This window comes from Erythrolamprus reginae, chromosome 4 (genome assembly GCF_031021105.1).
Source record: "Erythrolamprus reginae isolate rEryReg1 chromosome 4, rEryReg1.hap1, whole genome shotgun sequence".
Classification (NCBI taxonomy): Eukaryota; Metazoa; Chordata; class Lepidosauria; order Squamata; family Dipsadidae; genus Erythrolamprus; species Erythrolamprus reginae.
Genome location: NC_091953.1, coordinates 79,662,655 through 79,687,463, shown reverse-complemented (window position 1 = coordinate 79,687,463; position 24,809 = coordinate 79,662,655). Strand labels below are relative to the sequence as shown.

Sequence of the window (24,809 nt, the reverse complement as noted above, 5' to 3'; positions counted from 1 at the left end):
GTCTTATACATTGAATGCAGCTGTGTGCAGAGGTGGCAATTGGCTAAGGCATTTCTTTCAGCCTGAAATAGCTGATCATCAGGAGGCCGATCCAGCTGACAATTAGTTGCTTGTGCTAATCAGGTTGTGCTGAAGCTGAAACTTTTTGCTATTTGCTGCAGGGAGGCAAATTGCTGGGATACAGAGGCAGATTCCCTCTCCCCCCTTGTATTAATCAGGATGTGCTGAGAGTGAAACTGAAACAGGCTATTTTCTGTTTGCTGCAAGGAGACAAATTGCTGGGACGCAGAGGCAGATTTTTTTTTGTTCTCCCCTCCCCCTCTCGCCAAATAGGTGAATCTTAGAGTCTGGAGCATCTTATACTCCAAAAAATATGGTAAATGGAATTTACAAATATAGAAGTTAAAGTTTTCAGAAGTTCATTGATTAAAAGTAACTAAGTGTATTATATTGTTTTTAAAGTGCTAAAATCAGTATTGATCTCTAAACAGAATGTAAATATCGGTAATTTAAAATTCAAGTTATCCTATAAATTGAAATGTTAAGACTTATTTAAAAAGAAGCTCACACCAAATATGGTTCAGTTCTCTATATAGTCTGGATATAGTCTTCAAATAGAGTTAAATTCTTTGTCAGATTTATTTTTATATACTTTCAAAGTTTAGCCATTTTAACTCTGTTTCATAGCCTTTTGAGAGTGAAGCTGAAAATGATATAAATAATGGAAGCTAATTAGATGAGGGGTTTTTTGTTTAAAGTTGAGGGAGTCTTGCTATTATTCCAACAGAAAAATACATGAGTTACTCAGATAATTTTTAAGGATTTGTATTTAGCATCAGTTTAGTTTGAGTTCAGTTCATTACACTCAATACCTAGCATATATAAAAAACAAAAATAAGTAAACATAAGTAGATGCAATCTATTTTTCACTGTGAGTCTCCTTCCATAATATTGAAGTTAGGTAACAAGCCTTCATCATTTTACAAATCATATATATATATCAAAGATCTTGTCAACAGGAAATAAATAAGTATAAAAGTCATCTGAATGACCAGAATTATTGCTAAAAGGGAAAATAAAATACTAGTATGTAAAAGTACAAGACTAATGCATCACCATTTTAATTAAGAATTTTGTGGGGGTGGGGGATTGGAATATAAATCAAATAAATAATGCAAATTGTTACTAACATTTTTTATTTGTTTACTGAAAACTTTGTTTCACTGAACTACATAAAGAAAAATGGGCAAAAGTCAGCTTTGCTTCAAGATGCATATAAAAATCTGTATTTGAAGTAATGTTCAAAAAGATGTTTTGGTATTTGAACATAAAGTACTATACAAAGTCGATTGAATAATAAAAATAATGCATATATTTGTAATAATTAAGAGTGGTATCAAATTCTGAAGTATAATATGTTTTTACTATGCTTTATACCCATATATGTTTTCCTGCAGCTTCTAAATAAAGTAGAAGAAAAAATGAAAGAATTATTTCATAAAAGTATCAAAAGGATAAAGCGGTAAGGAAGTTTGTGCTTTCATACATCTCTTAAATATGAATAACAGTGAAGGACATGACTGAATAAATTACTCTGAAATCAAAGCAATCGTTAAAAGCAATAGTATAGAGCTTTTATACAGTGCTAACATTCTTTAGTTAGCTAACATTGAAGGGCAGATTTCTAAGATGATTGTTATTTCCATGTTTTTAAATTAAGGGAAAGCAACCAAAATTGTTACAATATTTTTTTATTAAAGTGTAGAAATAACAAACTAATACAAACTAAGAATATTATTCTCTCCCAGGCCTACGCAGATTGAAAACAAAGGAGGAATCCACGGGCTGATATTTTAAACCAACCTTTGTAAATAGAAAGCAGTATTTAGACAAGCCAAATTCATGCATGTGAGGTCATCTTGACAGAGGAGGAGAGGAGTAAAAAGATATCAGTCCAGTGGCTAGGCTACTGCTGAAGATCAAAGCCAATTTGTGCATTCCTTTATGAGATAAAGAGTTTCTGGTTACACAGACTTACATTTACAGTTTCCCAGACTCTCTGCAGACAAAGCACATTTACTCTAAGGATTTTAGCTGAGAAATAACACTTGGCTAGTGTAACATGGATGGAACCCCAAACACCAACGGACTCCATTACAAAACGTTGAAACCCCACTCCGAGTTTCCCAGAAGCCACCTTTAAATACCTATGGGAAGTGGTCAAGAACTCACTTAAGTTAACAAACTACAGACTACTACTTTTTCCCATTAAAGTGTTCTTGTCTTTTTCTTAAGTCTTCTAAAGCGAGCAGCTAACAAAGGCTCATAGTCTTCCTCCTCCTCCTCCTTCTCTAAGTCAGACCCTACTGTCATTGGCATATCTGCCATCTCTGGTGGTCTTTTAGTTTCATCCAGGTCTATTTCTTCCTCATTCTCACTCTGCCTCAGGTTGCAAAACCACTGGCCCAGTGTACCAAGATGGGCCTGGCTCATCCACTTCAGAATCTATCATTACTAGTGTTTGTTGAGGACCACTCAACAAAGAAAATATGTATATTTTGCAAAGAACAAAAAGAAAATATGTATATTAAAAAAACTCACTCTCCATAACAAATACTTCAGTAACTTATATATCAACTGATAGGTCAATAAAATACCTTTTACAGTATGTATGAGTATACTGTATATACTATATATTAACCTAGGCCAAATTAGTCCACTTTATATTTCTTATATTTAGTTTTAATCTGTAATCGATTTTTAATAATGTCCCACAAATTGATTTCTTATATTTTTTTCTTTGTCTCCTCTCAGAAACTCCTTGACAAGGTTTTTATTGGTATGTCCCCCTTAATTTTTAAGACAACAGGCAGTTTTAATTTGTAAATGCAGTGTGGAATCATTTTCCATATTAATTTTGTAGTCTGGCATTTTTAATCCACTTTCAGATCCATATTCAAATCAGCTTCAGCCTCTATTTTATCTAGTAAAACCTGTTCCTCTTCTATAGCATCCTTTAAATCTAATTTTATAGTAACAGACAATTTCTAGAGTAATTTCTGAGTGTATTGTTCCCAAGTGTCCTTGAATCCTTCCATAGTCAAATAATATTGGTTCCCGCTAGTCAAGGGTTCCCCAGTCTGTGGTCCAGGGTCCCCTATCAGTCTGTGGGCTAATTATCAGAGGGCCACGTGAGGAGCCAGGTGGTGTATACACCTTTGTGGCCCCTCATGCGACTGTTATTATGGGTGCTTGTGACCTTGCTCGCATTCACTTGCAGATCCACTCGTGCTCATTTATTTATTTATTGGATTTGTATGCCGCCTCTCTCCGGAGACTCGGGGCGGCTAACAGCAACAATAAAGCAGTGAACAATAGTAGTCTGATGTTAGAAATAATTAAAAGCCCATTAATATAAAAAAACCATACATACATACATACCATGCATAGAATTGTAAAGGTTTAGGGGAAAGAGGGTCTCAATTCCCCCATGCCTGACGGCAGAGGTGGGTTTTAAGCAGCTTACGAAAGGCAAGGAGGGTGGGGGCAATTCTAATCTTTGGGGGGAGTTGGTTCCAGAGGGCCGGGGCCGCCACAGAGAAGGCTCTTCCCCTGGGTCCCGCCAAGCGACATTCTTTAGTTGACGGGACCCGGAGAAGATCCACTCTGTGGGACCTAATTGGTCGCTGAGATTCGTGCAGCAGAAGGCGGTCCCTGAGATAATCTGGTCCGGTGCCATGAAGGGCTTTATAGGTCATAACCAACACTTTGAATTGTGATCGGAAACTGATTGGCAACCAATGCAGACTGCGGAGTGATGGTGTAACATGGGCATAATTGGGAAAGCCCATGATTGCTCTCGCAGCTGCATTCTGCACGATCTGAAGTTTCAGAATGTTTTTCAAAGGTAGCCCCATGTAGAGAGCGTTACAATAATCGAGTTTCGAGGTGATGAGGGCATGAGTGACTGCGAGCAGTGACTCCCGGTCCAAGTAGGGTCGCAACTGGTGCACAAGGCGAACCTGGGCAAACGTCCCCCTCGCCACAGTTGAAAGATGTTTCTCTAATGTGAGCTGTGGGTCGAGGTGGATGCCCAAGTTGCGAACCTTCTCTGAGGGGGCCAGTGATTCTCCCCCTAGGGTAATGGATGGACAGATGGAATTGTCCTTGGGAGGTAAGACCCACAGCCACTCCGTCTTGTCTGCGTTGAGCCTGAGTTTGTTGACACTCATCCAGGCCCCAACATCCTCCAGGCACCGGCACATCACTTTCACTGCTTCGTTGGCTGGACATGGGGTGGAGATGTATAACTGGGTATCATCGGCGTATTGATGATACCTCACCCCATGCCCTTGGATGATCTCACCCAGCGGTTTCATGTAGATATTAAATAGTAGGGAGGAGAGGACCGACCCCTGAGGCACCCCACAAGGGAGGGACTTAGAGGTCGACGTCTGACCCCCCACTAACACCGACTGCGACTGACCAGAGAGGTATGAGGAGAACCACTGAAGAACAGTGCCTCCCACTCACAACCCCTCCAGCCGGTGCAGAAGGATACCATGGTCAATGGTATCGAAAGCTGCTGAGAGGTCAAGAAGCACCAGTACAGAGGACAAGCCCCTGTCTTGGGCCCGCCAGAGATCATCCATCAACGCGACCAAAGCAGTTTCCGTGCTGTAGCCAGGCCTGAATCCAGACTGTTGAGGACCTAGATAATCAGCTTCTTCCAAGGACCGCTGGAGCTGAAATGCCACCACCTTCTCAACAACCTTCCCCATAAAGGGAAGGTTGGAGACTGGATGGTAGTTATTGAGTACAGCTGGGTCCAGGGAAGGCTTCTTGAGGAGGGGGCGCACAAGTATCTCCTCATAAGGAGCTGGAAAGGACCCACTCCCCAAGGAGGCGTTGACAATCTCCTGGACCCAGCTCCGCGTCACCTCTCCGCGTCATGTTGTGGGCGTTCGCAGATCTACTTCCGCAAGCATGGTTGCAGGTGCTCATGGTCCCCCTCACATGAGCCTTCTTGTGGGAGCTCATAGAGCAACTCACACTTGCATCATTGCAGACACGATCCCACTTGCAAGTATCATTGTAAGTGCTTGTGGCCCCATTCATGCCTCCTTGTGGGCACTTGTGCTTGCAGCCCTAGTTACACAAGCATCATGGGTGCTCATGGCCTTACTTGCACAAGAGTTGCTACAAACATTGTGGGTGCTCATTCCCCTTCCACAAAATCAACTCCTCCCGCTTTCTCCCCTTTCCCCCACTCTAGGCCACCAACCCGGAATAGTTGGGGTACTCTGTTCTAGTTAACCGTCAAAATCCTCCCTTCTCCTGTTCTTTTTCTTTTCTAATCAACAACACTTTCCTACAGTCAATTTCAAAATCTTTGTATATATTTCTGTAAAAATAAATTGGGGGGGGGGGGTATAATTTTTATTTTTTTCCTCCTTGAAATAACACATACACAAATATAAAACAACATCATTGCTTAACAGCATACATATTCTTCTGGTCGAGCTAGAACTGCTCCAAAAACTCTTATTTCAAGGCTTGGATTTTCAAACTAATTAGTCTTTATTTTTCTTATACACTGGAAAAATCTTCAAAGTTACATTGCTGTATGCTAAGGCACATTCCGATCTCACAGGCTGTGTTTTTCAGAGCTATAAATTCTCTCTAATGAGCTGAGGCAAGATTACAGTACTTGACAGTAGTTTATCTCTGAGTCATGTTAAATCTAATTTGGCACAGTTTATCACAAAACATCAAAAGTTTACTTCTCCGAAGTGACGACAGACATCCTTCTTTCAATATGCAGTTTGCAGGAAAGCGTACTTCTTTTCCGGGCATCTCCGTATGTGACGTCTTTGATTGATTTACACATTCTAAAATAGCAGATTCAAAACTTTTTTTCCCAACGTCTCCTCTTTTCTTTTTGCTAACCTCCTAAATCTGACATCTAACCAAGGACTGCTCCACTGCTCTCCCCCACTTCTCTTAAATCAGGGTACATTACAGCTTCTGCCTCTTCGTCATCCTCTGAATCTGACATTTCCAGAGGCTGACAGGGAACACTCACAACACATGTGTAATTGTCTTGTCTATTAAGCCTCTAATGGGGCATCTTATATACCTATCATCAATTAAACTTTCATAAATCCAAATCTCTAACAATCCAAATAGTTAGCCATTATAAATATTTAACTACAAGAAATAAAAAAATACAACAATTAAGCTATTTATCAAATATCATTAAATTTTATATTGTAACTAGCTTAATCCTTTGTTGTATCTTTAACTAGTGCTACCACCATTTCTTTTCTCGTCATCTAGGTTCTTAATATCTTAGATCTAATTCTCTTCCATCATTTCCAATGTATAATTATTTATTTTAACTATTTTTAATTTTCATCCATTCATAAAAGTTTTCCCAAATTTTATAATGATCCGTATCTTCTTTATCTTTAAGTTTCAGAATCAATCTATTCATCTCAGTACAATCCATAATCTTTCTTAAAATTTCTCTTTAACTTGGTATCCTATTTAGTTTCCAATTTTGTGCATATACAATGTTCGCCGCAGTTAATATATGTATAATTAAATAGGTTTCTTCTTTGTTAAAATTCTCCGGTAGAATACCCAGAAGGAATATCTCAGGTTTTAATTCGATAGTCCTTTTCAATATCTTCTGAGTCTAGTGTTGGGTTTGCATCCAAAATTTTTGAGCTTCCTAACAAGTCCACTACATACTCTATGTTAAAAAGAGCAAGGTACCTGACTGCATTTCCAACATTTCATCGACTTATTTTTAAATATTTTTGCTAATTTCTCTGGTGACATATGCCATTTATAAAACATCTTATACATATTTTCTTTAAATAATGTTGACATTGTCATTTTATAGTTTTTCTCCCATAGTTTCTGCCACATATCTATTTCTGTTGTATAACATATATTCTTCATCCACTTTATCATTGTATCTTTAACTTGTTCAAATTATAATTCAATGGACAACAAATAATTATAATTTTTTAAAATCAAATTTTTGTCTGGACCAAATAAAATGTCATCATTTATAACTGTACATTCATAAACCAATCTATCTGTATACCTTGTTTTTCTAGTTCTATTGCTGATTTTAATTGCTTTGTGATAATATATCTCTAGACCTTGGAATGTTATTCCAATCTATTCTACTGGGGTGAATTAATACTTCTATTGCTGATATCCAAAATGGTACTTTTGAATAGTGTTTATTTTTCACCTTCCTTGTACTATATCTCTGGAAATAAATATGTATTTTTGGTCTCCCATACTACACAAATATATGCCATCCTATAAATCATGTCCTTCTAACATAAGTCTTCTATTCCTAAGAATAATCCATTCTTTGATCCATATCATTGCTGCAGCTTGATAATAAAGCTCCCAATTTGGAACTCCAAATCCACCTCTTACTCTTGCATCTTGCACCATTTTTAAACTGATCCTCGGTCTTTTCCCCATTGTTGTTATTTTATTCATCTCATTAAAGAAAGTCTTATCAATTTTAATTGGTATTGTTGAGAATAAGAATAATAAACGTGGTAGTATATTCATCTTAATTAATGCAATTCTGCCCATCAGTAATAACTGAAGATTTTCCACTTCTCCAAATCCTTCTCAATCTGTTTTTTGAGTTTTATATAGTTATCTTCCTTGAGTGTTAAACATCTCGCTGATATCTGGATCCCCAAATATTTTACATTTTTCACAATCTGCATGTCCCACAATGTATTTAATTCTGATTTTTGATTGTCATATTCTTTGCAATCAACTTTGTCTTGTCTTTATAGAATAGAATAGAATTTTTATTGGCCAAGTGTGATTGGACACACAAGGAATTTGTCTTGGTGCATATGCTCTCAGCGTACATAAAATAAAATATACTTTTGTCAAGAATCATGTGGTACAACATTTAATGATTGTCATAGGGGTCAAATAAGCAATGAAGAAGCAATATTAATAAAAATCTTAGGATATAAGCAACAAGTTACAGTCATACAGTCAACATGGGAGGAAATGGGTGAAAGGAATGATGAGAAAAACTAGTAGAATAGAAGTGCAGATTTAGTAGAAAGTCTGACAGTGTTGAGGGAATTATTTGTTTAGTAGAGTGATGGCGTTTGGAAAAAAACTGTTCTTGTGTCTAGTTGTCTTGGTGTGCAGTGCTCTGTAGCGACGTTTTGAGGGTAGGAGTTGAAACAATTAATTTTGAGTTCTGCTACTTCTCCATAATTCTCAATTTGGAATAAAAGTTTCAACTGTGATGTTAATGGATCTTCAAGTATAAAAACCAAATCGTCCACAAATGCTTGTAACTTGTATTCTTCATCTCATATTTTAAGTCCTGTAATCTCATTATCTGCCCTTACATTTCTAATTAATACTTCCAATGTCAAAATTAATAACTGATGATAAGGGGCATCAGTACCTTGTGCCTTAGGTAATCTCCACCTTTTCAGTAATTTCTCTATTACTATCCTTGCTATTTGTGTATTATATTTTGCTTCTACAACATGAAGAAATCTTGTCCTGAAGTTCATCTATTGTAATTGTCAGTACAAATTGTCAAATGCTTTTTATGCATCCAGGAACATCAATGCCATTTGTTTCTCTGGATGTTGTTTATAATACTCAGTGGTGTTCAAAATTATACACATATTTCTTTAAATTTTTAAGCAACCCACATGAAATATTCTTTCAAATCCGTCTGGCCCTTAATTTGTTTATAAATTTCCAAAATCATTATGTTATCAATATTACCCTTTTTGCTGCTTATTCAAAAATGATTTTTTAAAAAAGTCCTTACATTTGTTTGAAACTTCTTTAATCAAAGACATAAGAAAATTCTACCAGAAACTTATTTTCAATGCCTTCCTTAATTTTTTACAGAATATATTATTATTATTATGACAATTTTAATTAGAATGAGTAAAAATAAGATTTTTTTTCTATTATCCTTGATCAAGAAAATATGAGTCATTTAATTTTAAATTTCCCATCTTTTTTACATTGTAATATTAATAGCACTCAGAACAGAGATAGAATTCCCTAGCAATTTATTTAATACTATATATCTTGACTTAAGAAATAGCAGTTTATATGGATACATATAGTTGGTGAAGTCATACTGTACATGAATTTCTCATTAGTAGTTAATATATGTTTATATACATACAAAAAACTAGCAATATGCTGGAAATTAGAAAATAGATTTCTGAAGAGAATTTAATACATGTGTCAGAAAAATTCCCCAGACCAAGAGAATAAAAGCTAAAAGTCTTTATTAACAAAATGATATAAAATATAGAAACATATATCAAACATAACATAACATAACATAAACAAAGTTTCCGGCATGATCATACAGGGACCTGGAGAAGTCATGGGAAGAATACCCATATACCTCTGAAGTTACAAGAATCTTCTTATATAGGAGTTTTATGTCTTGTTTACACCCCTCCTTCCTGTCCATTATTTGTCCATATATGGGATTGTCTTGCTTCCAATTTCACCATAGTTCCTCGGAACTCTCTAGATTAATTCATCAAATTGTTGTTTTTCCTTTATGAATGTTTCTTGGCCTGGAAAATAGGATTTCTTCATCTCTGATACAGGATGTAAACATGTTTTTGTGTTCTTTTGCATTTTCTGGCAAGGCCTGCTGTCCAAAAGGTCGGAAGTTCAGTACTCTTAATAAGAGTGTGTTTTGTATCTATCTAGGCCTTAGATGCCTAGATTCTATAGATAATTCTCACAATCCCCCCTCTTAATTTTTTTCTAAGAATTTTAAAATTCTTAGAACATCTATATGTCCTGCATCGTAATGCAGACCTCCCTATTCGTGGGGATATTCATCTCTATGCCAGCGGGCCTTCCAGCAGGTAATGCAAACTGGCGCACATTCGATACACATACAGGTTACAAAACTTAATACAATGATTACAATACAGTGGTACCTCAAGATACGAACCCCTCGTCTTACGAACAACTCATGATACGAACCTGGGGTTCAGAAAAAATTTGCCTCTTCTTACGAACTTTTTTCGAGTTACGAACAACTTCCGGGTTCCGCATTCGGGAGGCTGCTGGGAAGCCCCCCCGGCTGTTTTAAAAGGTGACCGCTGGGCTGGGGGGCTTCCCAGCAACCCCCCGAACCCCAACCCGGAAGTTCGGCAAAAGTTCGGGGTTCGGGAGGTTGCTGGGAAGCCCCCCAGCCCGGCGGTCACCTTTTAAAACAGCCGGGCGGCTTTCCAGCAGCCTCCCAAAGCCAAATGCCAAACCCGAACTTCCGCGTTCGGCGTTCGGAGGCTGCTGGAAAGTCCTACTTCTCCCCCCCCAGCCAAAACCCCAAAGCCTGTTTGCTGCCACACGATTTAGCCAGGACAGGAGCGAAGTGACGTGGAGGAATGGGGAGCTGAAACCGGGCGGTTTCAGCTTTTCATCCCTTCACGTCCCTTCGCCGCTAAATCGTGTGGCAGCAAACATGCTTTGGGGATTTGGCTGGGGGGGAGAAGTAGGACCGTCCTAACTCCCTCCCCCCCAGCCAAAACCCCAAAGCCTGTTTGCTGCCACACGATTTAGCCAGGACAGGAGCAAAGTGACGTGGAGGATTGGGGAGCTAAAACTGGGCTGTTTCAGCTTTCCATCCCTTCACGTCCCTTCGCCGCTAAATCGTGTGGCAGCAAACATGCGTTGGGGATTTGGCTGGGGGGGGAGAAGTAGGACCTTCCTAACTCCCTCCCCCCCATCCAAACCCCCAAAGCATGTTTGCTGCCACATGATTTAGCGGCGAAGTGACGTGGATGGATGGAAAGCTGAAACCGGGCTGTTTCAGCTTTCCATCCCTTCACGTCCCTTCGCCGCTAAATCGTGTGGCAGCAAACATGCTTTGGGGATTTGGCTGGGGGGGAAGAGACAGTAGGATCTTCCTAACTCCCTCCCCCCCAGCCAAACCCCCAAAGCATGTTTGCTGCCACACGATTTAGCGGCGAAGTGACGTGAAGGGATGGAAAGCTGAAACCGCCCGGTTTCAGCTCCCCATTCCTCCACGTCACTTCGCTCCTGTCCTGGCTAAATCGTGTGGCAGCAAACAGGCTTTGGGGTTTTGGCTGGGGGGGAGGGAGTTAGGAAGGTCCTACTGCCTCCTCCCCCAGCCAAAAACACAAAGCCAGGCAGCCTCCAGCCGCCAAAGGAGCCTCCTGATTCTCCCTGCTTCTCTGTCCCGCTCATTGCCCGTGTCCGGCAGAAGCTGCTGCCCGATTGCTCTTAGCTGGCGGGATGCAAAGTGCTGGGGTGGGGGTTGTCCTGACAGCCCCCCCACCCCAATGCGAGCGGCGGGGAGTCACCCATGGCCGGCAGAAGATCGCTCTTGCTGACCTGATGCCTCGCGGTGAAGCCAGGCAAGAGCGATCTTCTGCCGGCCATGGGCAACTCCCTGCCGCTCGCCCATGGCCGGCAGAAGATCGATCTTGCCCGGCTTCCCCGCGAGGCATCAGGTCAGCATTCTGGACGGGCGGGTGGCGGGCGAGGAGGGGGGAAGCCTCGCGGGGAAGCCGGGCAAGAGCGATCTTCTGCCGGCCATGGGCGAGCGGCGGGGAGTCGCCCATGGCCGGCAGAAGATCGCTCTTGCTGACCTGCTGCCTCGCGGGGAAGCCGGGCAAGAGCGATCTTCTGCCGGCCATGGGCGACTCCCCGCCGCTCGCCCATGTCCGGCAGAAGATTGCTTTTGCCCGGCTTCCCCGCGAGGCAGCAGGTCAGCATCCTCGGCGGGCGAGCGGCAGGGAAGCCGGCGGCTGTGGCAGCTGCTGCAAGAGGCTTCCCCGCCTCCTCAAAGCAGCCTCCCAAACCCGAACTTTCGCTGAGAAGCCCCGCCGCCCGGCTGTCACCTTTTAAAACAGCCAGGGGGCTTCTCAGCAGCCTCCCAACGCCGAACCCGGAAGTTTGGGTTTGGCGTTCGGGTTCAGGAGGCTGCTGGGAAGCCCCCCCCCTGCTGTTTTAAAAGGTGACAGCCGGGCGGCAGCGTTTTCTTGCGGGGTTTTTTTTTTTTGTTGCACGGATTAATTGACTTTACATTGTTTCCTATGGGAAACAATGTTTCGTCTTACGAACCTTTCGTCTTACGAACCTCCTGCTTGCACCAATTAAGTTCGTATCATGAGGTATTACTGTAATTCCTGCAAATGAGTCTGGCAACCAAGAGGTTGAGATGTTGAGGTGTTCCATATGTCACTAGATGCAGCATTGTAATGTACGATTCTTCTCCTAACTAATTTCTCGTGCCTTATCACTACTTGAATAACTCTTGTCCCATTTTGATTAATATCTAAATGCCTTTATGGCTACTCTATTTTATATTACAGATCTCTGTATTTCCTCCATTTCATCCGCCAAAATCGCTATGGTAGATAGGATTTCATTAACGCCTTTTCTGATGCACAAGTATAATGCCCCATTCACCTAAGCTGATTTTGTAAGGCACACCAGGGACATATACTCAACAAATCACTTTATATTCTTTATAGTACTACAATCACCTTACTACTCCTTGTATCTTATTCATGAGTGTGGGATATGTCACCTATAACATATTATATTCTCTGGGCTTTAATCAAAACAACATTTGTAAATATAGGCCACTGAATAAGCCATTATCTTGGTATATACTCATAATGGGGTACATATACCATTTCTCCACCTTCTGGGACATGTTTATGTATTGTTCCTTTCACCTCACCTTTTTCTATTATAATGCCTGCTGATACATGACAATCAAGGTATAGTGTACAATGGTTTTGTTTCTTAATTACCCTTTTCCCAAAAAGAAAATGTTACCTCCATAAATGTTAGGCTTGTCTATTGTGCAGGGCCCATCTATTCCAGTTGCAAGAATGCATAAGCATATAAGTCACCAAATAAAAAAAACCTTGTCCTAAGGCTTCAGCTTTTTTCTTTTTCAGCATCTATATGGATAATTGTGTTCACACCTCTTGCCTATATACTACATACTCATAGGCTGGTAACATATATTTCCCTGCAATTACCAGGCATATTTTAATTTGTCCATTTAGAGCATCCCAAGTAATTACCTTTGCAGGTTAAGTTTTATAATAATCTTGACTTCTTCAAACAAAAGAGGACATATAGACATTATATTTGGATTTGTTAATTCCCCCTTTCTTAATATGTCTCCCATCTCCCTCGTTTGACTTTGTCTCTCTACGTTGTATAAAAATACCAGTTTGGAGGGTGCTTTTGTTTCATGATATGGCAATAATATTTCTTCTTCTTCTATAATCCTACACTTCTTATATAAAGGTGTGTAATCTATACCTTTAAAAACATTATCTACAGAGTTTCCGGGTTGGCAACGCGGAGTGAAGCAGCTGCAAGGAGGATCTCCTCCCTGGGCTTGCTTTTTTTCTCCGATCTCCGAGACCTTTCGGGGCACAGTTCGCTTGGAGGGCGACGTGGAAGATGAGGGACTATCTGGGTATCGATTGTTAAAAGGCGTTTTGCAATCGATGCGAAGGACACCCTTTCTATCAGAGGTTGGAGGCACCCGTCTTTGTTGTCAAAGTATGGCGGGTCCGAAACTCCAAGGAGCCACCGCAGAGGGAAGCAAGTGAGAAATACAGATCTTTCCACAATTCTTTTTTTAAGATCATACTATGTACTGCATATTGAAGAACTTATTCTAGAACTTTTTATTAGAAGTTAGAAATAGAAATTCTATTATATTGCTGAAATAGACTGCCTGTAAGGAGATCTAAAAAAAAAAAAATTACCGTAGGAATCTACAAAAGCGGCGACGGTGAGGTGGAAAATCCAGCAACCCTTTTTGATCGGGTGCTGGTTAATTTGAAAATACCGATCTCCGAAGGGACTTTAAAAACTTTTTCCCAGGACAGTGTTTAATTTGGATTTTTGGAACCATTGATAATATAATACTGAAGCACATAGATATTGATTTTTCCTTTGCTGGTGTGCGCGGAATCCGGAATTGGACTCAAAGATCCGATATAACAGATCGAGAGAGCAGAGGAAATATTCATCTATCCCCCTCTCTCTTTTTCCTATTTACCGAGAACTGCGGTGTTTGGAATTGGGGTGTCTGGAAGAAGGAGAAAGTAGAAAAAGTGGTTCTTTGAATATAAAAAACCCGAAAGCCGAGTGAGCTGAGTGATTTGACAAGAGGATGAGGAGAACGCCAAGAACAGAAGGAAGATTTGTTCCATAATCCACAACTTTAAGAATAGGAAGCCGGCGCTGAGGTCAGACCCAGAGACGGGGTGCAAAACAGCATAGGAACCGAGGAGTCAGTTGAGAGCCGGAACAGACAAGTCAGCACAAACTAGCAAGCGGCAAAAGACCTTGTACTTTCTCTGCCCCTGAAAGTGAAAGCGGTGAAAGCAGAGAGGAGTACAAAGGGAGGAAAGTCACACTCAGTGAACTCAAATACAATCAACCCTATAATTAACTCCTTAACTCTTTCAAAAAAAAAAAAAGAACTGCATCTCAGAGCCGCACTTCAGAACACTTAAAGCTTTCGAAAGTCCTTGGAATAAGGACTCTTTAACAGCACGAACTACAATCAACAATCAACGAGGGGAGAGAAGACACAATACCTCTTATACTTTACACGTTTGCTTATAATTTTCTTATGATTTCTACTCTTATAATTACTCATAACTACTATACATAAGGGTATTTATATATATATAATATAGATAAGAATAAGCATTAGAACTATTTATAGTATTGTGTTAATATTTCTTTCTCATTATAATCCTCCTCTTAACATAATAAATAGATAGATAGGAATTGGAAATTGAAAGCATATTATTTGCCTAATATTTTTAATAGTATCTTAATTGTTTTTCTTTATTTCTTTATTACTTTAGATCGGAATAAGATAGGAAACTATAGAATATTGATAAGAATTAGAATTGAACTGTATAGAAAATAAGTTTATAAGTTCATAAGTTTATATTTACATTGTTATTTACATTGCTATTTGCAAAGGAATTTAGAATCATTTAATTAATTACAAACTAGAAAGTTGACTATAAAAATTTAATTAGTGAATGAAATATAGCAAGAGTTATTAATCTGCTTAAACACTTTTCTTTCATCTTCCATGGTGATCTGGAATAGAATATTTACTATATTGGAAAAGCAAAATCAGATTATAAAAGAGATGGCTAGTTATCAACCTAAAGGTGGTAAAAAAACCACCACCACAACAAATACAGCTTCTCCTGCCTCTCAAAGGCAAATAGACGAGATGTTAAATGTAGAGAAGGAAAAAGAGAGTACATTATTGATGCAAAACATGAACAAAACTTTAACAGTAATGCAGGAGACCATGTTGAAACTGCAGGAACTGATTACAAATAATCATGTAGAATTAAAAACTGATATACTGAGATTGGAAAACCGATTGGAATCCGCACAAGCAGAAACACAAAAAAATGAGGAAAAAATAATAATAGTAGAAAAAAGGACAGAACAAAATGAAAAAAAATTGGAACAGGTTGATCAAAAACTTATAGAATCCCACAGAGAGCTCGAAAACTCCTTGATCCAATTGGAATTAGAGAGATCATCTTACTTTCTAAGATTTCAAAATGTGGTAGAGGCAGAAAATGAAAACCTTGGGGAGATTATGACAACAATAATCTCAGGGATATTACAGACTAATAGAGAGGAAGTCATAAATGAATTAGACAAAATTTACAGAATTAATACTAACTTTGCGAAAAGACATCGATTACCCAGGGAAATATATTTAAAATTCGCTAGAAAGATTACAAGAGACAGGATATATGCAGCCTCTAGAGAAGGGAAAATGACATATAAAGGTAGAGAACTAAATATTTTGAAACAAATCCCTAGAAAGATTAGAGAACAAAGAAGGGAATATAGAAACTTAGCCTCCCTCCTGAACAAAAATGAAATAACATTTAGATGGATAACACCAGAGGGGATGATGGTAAAAATAGAAGGAAGGAGAGTGAAAGTCGACAATGCGGAAAAAGCACAAGAGATATACGAACGAATAACTGCCCTAGACTCCGAATTAGAAAGTGGAGATAGACTAGAATCAAGCAAGGAAGAGGATATAGAAACAGACGGACAAATAGACAGAAAGCAAGGACCAGAGGAAACAGAGAGAGGAAAGGAGAAGGAAGAAGGGCCTAAGACTAGATCACAAACGGCAGCGGCAGCAGATAAACAAAACTAGCTTTCTTGCTTTAACTTTTTTCCTCCCTAGGAGGAATACTTAACTAAATGCTTTCAGATATCAAACTGATTTCAATAAATATAAATGGCCTTAATAATAATTGTAAGAGAAAAAAGGTATTTTCCAAACTCCTAAACCAGAAACTACAGATAATATGTTTGCAAGAAGTGCATATCAAATTAGCACATAAGAAATTCTTAGAATATACAAAATTAGGGGAATTACATGCTTCATTAGACGAAAATGAAAAAAAAAGGGGAGTGGCCACATATGTGAAGAAAGAACTAAAACCAAAAAAAATTAAAATGGATCCCAAAGGAAGATATACAATGACGGAAATTGAAATATTAGGGGGGAAAATATTACTGGTGAACATATACGCCCCGAATCAAGAGTTAAAACAATTTTATAAAAATATACATCAAATTTTGCTTGAAACTAACTATATAAACATTTGTATGGTAGGAGATTACAACGGAATTGTAGACCCAAAAATGGACCACAAAACAGGGGGGAAAAGTAAACTGAAAAGGCCTACATTACCAAATACGTTTAATAAAATGACTGAAGAATTAGATTTAACAGATATGTGGAGATTGAAAGAAACAATTTACTTTCCACTCTGGACCACACAACTCACTATCAAGAATAGATATGGTTTGGCTAAGCAAAAGATTACATAAATCAATAAAATCCCTGGAAATAGAACCTAACACGTGGGCAGATCATAATCCGATTACTATAATTTGGCAAGGAACAAAAAAAGATTATAAGAGATGGTCATTGAACACAAATTTATTACACGATGAGAAATATTTAAAGATGATTAACGGAGAAATAAAATTATTTTTAGGAAACAACCCACTACAACACAAATACTGTGGGACACACTAAAGGCATACACGAGAGGAATAACAATATCATATGCAGCCAAAAAATCAAAGGAAGAAAGAGCAGAACACAATTACCACACAAACAGAATAGTAAATTTGGAAAAAATCCTCCAACAAGACCCCACAAATAATCAAACAATAAACTTACTAAGAGAAGCTAAATACAAAATAAACACTTTAGAACAACAAAAACTTGCCAAAGATATAAAATATTCAAAACAAAAACACTTTGAATCGGCCAACAAACCAGGCAGATGGCTTTCGCAAAAAATTTAAAAAGCGAGAAGCGATAAACTAATCTATCACTTAGAAGATAAAAACGGAATATTACAACACGATGAACAGCAGAAAAAAGAAATAGTGAAAGATTATTACCAAAATTTATATAAAGAGGAATCAGTAGAAAGTACAAAAACTGCCAAATATATAAATGAGAATGATATACTAAAGATAGAAGAGCCAGACAAACAACTTTTAAACATGAAAATAACACTACAGGAAATTCAATTGGCCTTAAAAAAACAAAAAAAATAATAAACACCAGGACCAGACGGACTTCCAGGAGAATTTTATAAACATAATAAAGAATTATTTGAACCTATATTACTAGAAACTTACAATGAAATCCTGGAACAAGCTAAAATCCCGAATACAGTGGAACCCCGACATAAGAGCTGCTTGACTTAAGAGCTACTCGAGATAAGAGCTGGGAGAGGAGAGGCATTTTTTAATTTTATTTTATTTATTACTTGGATTTGTATGCCGCCCCTCTCCGCGATACGAGCCGAGAAGAGCCGGGCTGGCTTACTTTCCTTCCTTCCCGCGCTGATGCAGAGCCACTCGAACAAAGCGTCGCGCCCCTCTGATGCTTTCGGCGGCTTCCGAAGCGACGCTGGGCTCTTTTGCCGCCAAAAGCGTCAGGGGGGCGTGACGCTTTGTTCGAGTGGCTCTGCATCAGCGCGGGAAGGAAGGAAAGTAAGCCAGCCCGGCTCTTCTCGGCTCGTATCCCGGCATTTGGTGAGTGGAGAGGCGGTCGCCTCCCCTGCCGCCCCACTCTGGGGGTCCTTGGCTTCTGCTGGGGGTGGGGGGATCCGAATGCTGTTTTGAATTTCACATTCCGAGTGGCCCAAACGCCAAAGGCGAACTTCCGCACCTCAGGAGTTAGCTTGCAAACGGCGCGGCTGTTTTAAAACATCGCTGCCGGCCTGGGGGGGGAGAGGGGGGAGAGAAAGAGAGAGGGAGAGAGAGAAAGAGAGAGGGAAAGAGGGGGAGAGGGGGGAGAGAAAGAGGGATAGAAAGAGTGAGAGATGCTCAGTGAGCCTTTCTTTGAAGTTGCCTTTCTTTCTTTCTTTCTTTCTTTCTTTCTCTCTTTCTTTTTCTCTCTTGCTCTCTTGCTCTTTCATTCTTTTTTCTTTCTCTTTCTTTCTTTCTTTCTTTCTTTCTTTCTCTTTCTTTCTTTCTCTTTCTTTCTTTCTCTTGCTTTCTCTCCTTCCTTCCCTCCTTCCATTTCTTTCATTCTCCCTCTCTATTTTTATTTCTCTTTCATTTTCTTTCTTTCTCTCTTGCTTGCTTTCTTTCTTGCTCTTTTTCTTTCTCTCTTTTACCTTCCCTTCCTCTATTTCTTGCTTTCCTTTTCCTTCCTCCCTTCTTTCCTCCCTCTACAGGATTGGGTGGCAGTGAAGTTACTCTCCCCTTTCATAAGTTTCCTTGCTTCCTTCCTCTGTTCCTGTCCCTTCACCCTTTCTTTCTTCCTTTCTTTCTTCCTTCCTTTCTTTCCTTCCTTCCTTTCCTCCCTCCATTTCTTGCTTTCCTTTTCCTTCCTCCCTTCTTTCCTCCCTCTACAGGATTGGGTGGCAGTGAAGTTGAATAAATAACTACAGTTTAATGAATAAAAATAAAAGTTTGCCATGTTGATTGTTTTGGGTAAAAAGAGGAAGGGAAGGAAAGCTCTCAGCTTATCATCTTATTAATAAGTAAAGTTACATTTATTCTTGCAATGTCTTTTTGCATAATTTAGACTAACTTTGTGAGTTTTTTGAGGGCTGGAACCAATTAAAATTATTTACATTAATTCCTCTGGGGAAAAGTCGTTCGAGATAAGAGCTGCTCGACTTAAGAGCGCAGGTCCGGAACGAATTAAACTCGTATCTCGAGGTACCACTGTACTTGGAGGGAATCATACATCACAATGATACCTAAGGAAGGCCAGGATAAACAAAAAATAAGAAACTACAGACCAATATCCTTACTAAACGCGGATTACAAGATTTTTATGGCAATTCTCTCAGAAAGATTAAAAAATATATTAAATAAAATAATCAGCACAGACCAAAACGGATTCCTACCTAATAGACAAATCTCAAATTGCACAAGGACAGTTCTAGATATCATAGAATACTGTGAAGCTCATCCAGGAGAACAAGTAGCCCTTGCATTCCTGGACGCACAAAAAGCTTTTGATAGCGTCAACTGGCAATACTTAATAGCTGTAATCAGAGAACTAAAACTGGGAACCAAATTCGAAAATATCATTAAAAATACTTATACAACACAATCAGCCAGAGCGATAATCAATAATGACATGACCGAACTAATTTCAATAGAAAAAGGGGTAAGACAGGGATGCCCAATGTCCTCTTTGTTATACATATTAACCCAGGAAATACTACTAAACAAAATTCGACTAAATAATGAAATAAAAGGAATTAAGATAAAAGACGAAGAGTACAAATTACAGGTATACGCAGACGATATTGTACTTTTCTTAGAAGATCCTATAAGTTCTGGCAGAACTAATTAGAGATTTGTGGGGAACTCTCAGGACTAAAAATTAATAAGCAAAAAACTATGCTTATGACAAAAAATATGACTACAAAACAAATTAAAAAATTGGAAGAAATTACAAATCTACAAACTACAAAAAAAATTAAATACTTAGGACTAATATTATCAAATAAAATTTCATCTCTCAAAAAAGATAACTATAACAAACTCATACAAGAAACTAATAAAAACTTAGAAAAATGGAAGGATTTGCAACTATCCATGTTAGGTAGAATCGCTGTGATAAAAATGGACATTTTACCCAAATTCCTCTACCTTTTTCAAACTGCCCCTATTAATATCGAACAAAATTTTTTCAAAGACATTAATGAAACTTTTTCAAAATTCATTTGGCAAAATAAAAAACCCAGAATTCAATTCAGATACCTCCAAGACACCAAAAACAGAGGAGGATTAGGACTCCCCGATTTGAAACAGTATTACACTGCAGTGTGCCTAACATGGCTAAAAGAGTGGATTAATCTCACTAATAAAAGAATACTGGTACTTGAGGGCCATGATCTACAGATGGGGTGGCACGCCTATTTATGGAGAGACGATAAACAAAAACAAACTGCCTTTAATAAACACATGATAAGAAAATCTCTCCTTAAAACCTGGTATGAGACTAAAAGAAAATTTTATAACAAAATTCCTAGATGGCTATCTACTATGGAAGCCATAGTATATCCGAATTTGATAGACCCAACCAAGACCATAAAATATAAAGATATCCTACACCCAAATGGAGAACTTAAAACTAAACAAGAATTGGAATTACAAAACTATAGGATGGACGAGTGGACATATATACAAATAAAATCCAGATATAATAAGGATAAACAAACACCAGGTATAGCAAATTCCACCCAAACTCTGGACAAGATCTTAACAGGAAATGTGGAAAAACAGATAACCAAACTGTACCAGATTTTACTAGAACAGGAGAAAGAAAAAGAGATGATTAAAAATCCAATGGTAGCCTGGGAGAAAAATATACAAAGGGAAATCCATATAGCAGAATGGGAGAAAACATAGAATACAATAACTAAAATCACCCTATCATCAGCCTATAAAGAAAACTATTACAAATTATTTTACAGGTGGTATCTACCACCGGCAAGACTTGCCAAAATTTACCCAGCACTACAAAACGTATGCTGGAAATGCAATAAAGAAAAAGGAACTTTCTTCCATATGTGGTGGTCCTGCTCTAAAATTCAAAAAATTTGGGAAACAATTTACAAATGGTTAAAGGAAATTACGAAGGAGGAAATAGAGTACTCACCGGAGGGGATGCTCCTTGGAATTTGGAAAAGATCATACTCTAAACAAGCCCTTTTTTAATTGACTCACATAAACACAGCTACAAGAATTGCAATAGCGCAAACATGGAAGAACGAACAGACTCCCAATATAAATTTAATAATAGACAAGATATATACATGTGCAGAAATGGACGAGATGACAAACCTACTTAAGGGAAACAGAATCAATGAAACTAAAAGCATGTGGAACAATTGGCACGAGTGGATTCAAAGGAAAAGATTTGTATAATTCTATACAAAATAGCAGTACAACCTTAAAAAAAAATGAAAATACCATTTGAATGTTTTTACCATGTTTTGCATTGCATAGTATTAAGTTAATATTATCTATATAACAACTGTAACCGGTAAAAAAGTTGGATAAGACCTGTAAACTGTATAAACAAATTGTGATATATGTATCTATAAAACAATAAAAAGATTTGGGGGGGAAAAAAACATTATCTACAAATAGCTTCCATTTCATAGCTATATCCCAATCCTTTTACTTCCACATTATATGTACAATTTCACTGTGTATCTTTTCCTACTGGCATTCCATTACTGAAACTGGATCTGAGGCATATTCCAACTTTCAAATCTGGGTCAATTAATGCTAATGATGATGTTTGTGTATACCAATGGTCCAGTTCAGTATGGAAACAGCTGCTATTATGTCACCAGGTGATTAGATAACACAGCCTCTGATCCCATCCCTACCTTTGTGTACAATATAACATTCCACAAAACAATCACCAACTTTATTATCATATTCATGCTGCTATGTTTTATGTGTACTAGCCCTCCCCCCTCCAGGGTATAATTGTATGTCATGTGTATACGTGACAGTATTCTATACACTAACACTCTGAATTCAGGGGCTTACATCCACAGATTTCCACAACATAAATGTGACCTATTCAGATATATCCTCTTCTCTATGAGAATGCCAATGGCAAAGAAAATACTTCCTACCCAGATTCACAAATCCACCCCCTAGAGCTCCATTTATTTAAAAACCATTAAAAGGTTTTTCAGTCCTTCTTTCTCTCACTCTGCTTTCAGTAGACACTGATGAATTGATTAAGTCCAGTCATTCATCTAAAGAAGGCATCAGACCCTCCATGTGTGCCCATGGCGTGCACAGTCATCTCAATCATTATCAGTATTTGCAATGGACCTTTCCAAATAAGCTTCCATTTGCGTTCTTTTAAGTTTTTACTCAAGACTCAGTCGCCACTCTTAAAAATAAGTACTTGTAAATAAGCCAACAGCCCATCAGACCTTAAATGAGAAAAGAAAACTGGGACAAGCTTTTGTATTTGTTTCAGAAACAATTTAGCATCTCATTATTGCATCTTGTTCTAGTATAATTCACTTAAATACACATTGCACAATCATTTATACACATACAAATGCTAAAGGTAAACGTTTTGAGGTTGTTATATCTTTATACTGCTTCTGGGATTCAATTTTCTCCCCAGCCTTTGCCAGATATATTCGGACAGAAGGGAATCCTTTTCAGTTCCCTATTCTACTAAATAGACCATAAAACGTGTACCTCTATCATTATTATATACATTATTAATAAACATACCATTTTTCCATACCAAGGCATGTTTGTTTCAATATTACATCTTAAGTATTTATCATTACAAATGAAAACACTTTCACCCATCCAATTAAAGGATTCAATTCTTACCCAAATATATATCTCAACTGCTGTCATTTTCAATGTAATTCACTCAATTCACTGAAACGGTCAGCCAACACTTTGCCTACTACGATTAGTCCTCTCATTCCTTCGAATCCAAGCAGGCTAGAGGTTCCAAGAAAGCCTAAGTACCATGAGATCCAGAAGTACCTTTCTCTACAGATTTTCCAGGTTCACTAATAAAGACCCTTTGGTCCTGGGAATCCAGTATTACCAGGTTCACCTTGTGGATCAGCTGGGCCAGGGCAACCATCAGGTCCAGTTGAACCAGGAAGACCTAGACCTGGGCTTCCAAATTGTCCTGGAAGACCTCATGGACCCATGAGACCAGGTTCACCAGTGGGGACTAATAGCACCACCTAAACCTTGTACCACCATATTTGCCATAAGATCCTGGGAGAACCAAAAGATCCAGATTCTCCAAAAGGACCTACTGAACCACAAAAACCTTGAGGCCCTGTTTAACCAGCTTCACCAAGTTCGCCTGGAGATTCCTGGTCAACAGGAAAACCAAGGAATAATAAAAAAAAGTCAGCAACACCACTAGGACCAGCATGGCCGACTACCACTAGCACCAGCTTGTCCTGGGGTACCGTCTTCACCAGGTACACCAGATTCACCTTTGTTATCGACAGTATCAGGTTATTCATCCCAACCACTGTGTCCCCTTATTTATATTATTCCAATATCCATGTTTTAGTCTATATACCGTATATACTCGAGTATAAGCCGAGTTTTTTAGCCCCAAAAATGGGCTGAAAAACACAGCCTCGGCTTATACTCGGGTCATTGACAAAGTCACCACACGAGGGCGCCATTGCTTGAGCCAGAGCGAGGAGGCACCAGCTTTTGTCCCCTCTGGCACGCCGTAGTTCCTCTCCCTAGCTCAAGCAAAGAAGGCAGCCATTTGCAATGGTGAGTCGGATTAAAAAGGCCCCCTGCTGTCAGATTCTCCTCCCCCTCCTTTGAAAGGATTTAAACTGTTTAAAAAATGGTATTTTGTGGTAGTTGCTGTCCTTGCTTGGATAGGATCTAATAATGTGTTATGAGGCAGAGCTAGACAGGAATTCTTTTTCTATCTGTCTATCTTTCTATCTATCTATTTTTCTATCTATCTATTTTTCTATCTATCTATCTATCTATCTGTATCTATTTCTTTCTATCTATCTATCTATCTATCTATCTATCATCTATCTATCTATCTGTATCTATTTCTATCTATCTATTTTTCTATCTAACTATTTTTCTTTCTATCTATCTATCTATCTATCTATCTGTATCTATTTCTATCTATCTATCTATCTATCTATCTATCTATCTATCTATCTATCTATTTTTCTATCTGTCTGTCTGTCTGTCTATCTTTCTATCTATATCTATCTATCTATCTATCTATTTCTATCTATCTATCTATCTATCTATCTATCTATCTATTTTTCTGTCTGTCTGTCTATCTATCTTTCTATCTATATCTATCTATCTATCTATCTATCTATTTCTATCTATCTATCTATCTATCTATCTATCTATCTATTTTTCTGTCTGTCTGTCTGTCTATCTTTCTATCTATATCTATCTATCTATCTATCTATCTATCTATCTATCTATCTATCTATCTATCTATCTATTTGGTTTTCTATGCTGATAACCTCACAGCAGCTAATGCTGAAGCTCTTCTTTGGATACACTTATTTGTTTGTTTGTTTGTTTGTTTATTTATTTATTTAATTGGATTTGTATGCAATCCCTCTCCAAGGACTCAGGGTGGCTCACAGCAT

The 24,809-nt window shown here is 38.4% G+C and overlaps 1 protein-coding gene across 2 annotated transcripts in view; it reads left to right on the top strand.

Moving 5' to 3' along the window:
* The window catches only part of SMS (spermine synthase), a 128,399-nt gene that overhangs the window by 28,587 nt on the left and 75,003 nt on the right, over positions 1–24,809 (top strand). For both annotated transcript variants that reach the window (XM_070750718.1, XM_070750719.1), the window contains exon 4: positions 1,458–1,522. In XM_070750718.1, coding sequence (XP_070606819.1) covers positions 1,458–1,522 — 65 coding nt within the window. The remainder of the gene's footprint in view (positions 1–1,457; positions 1,523–24,809) is intronic.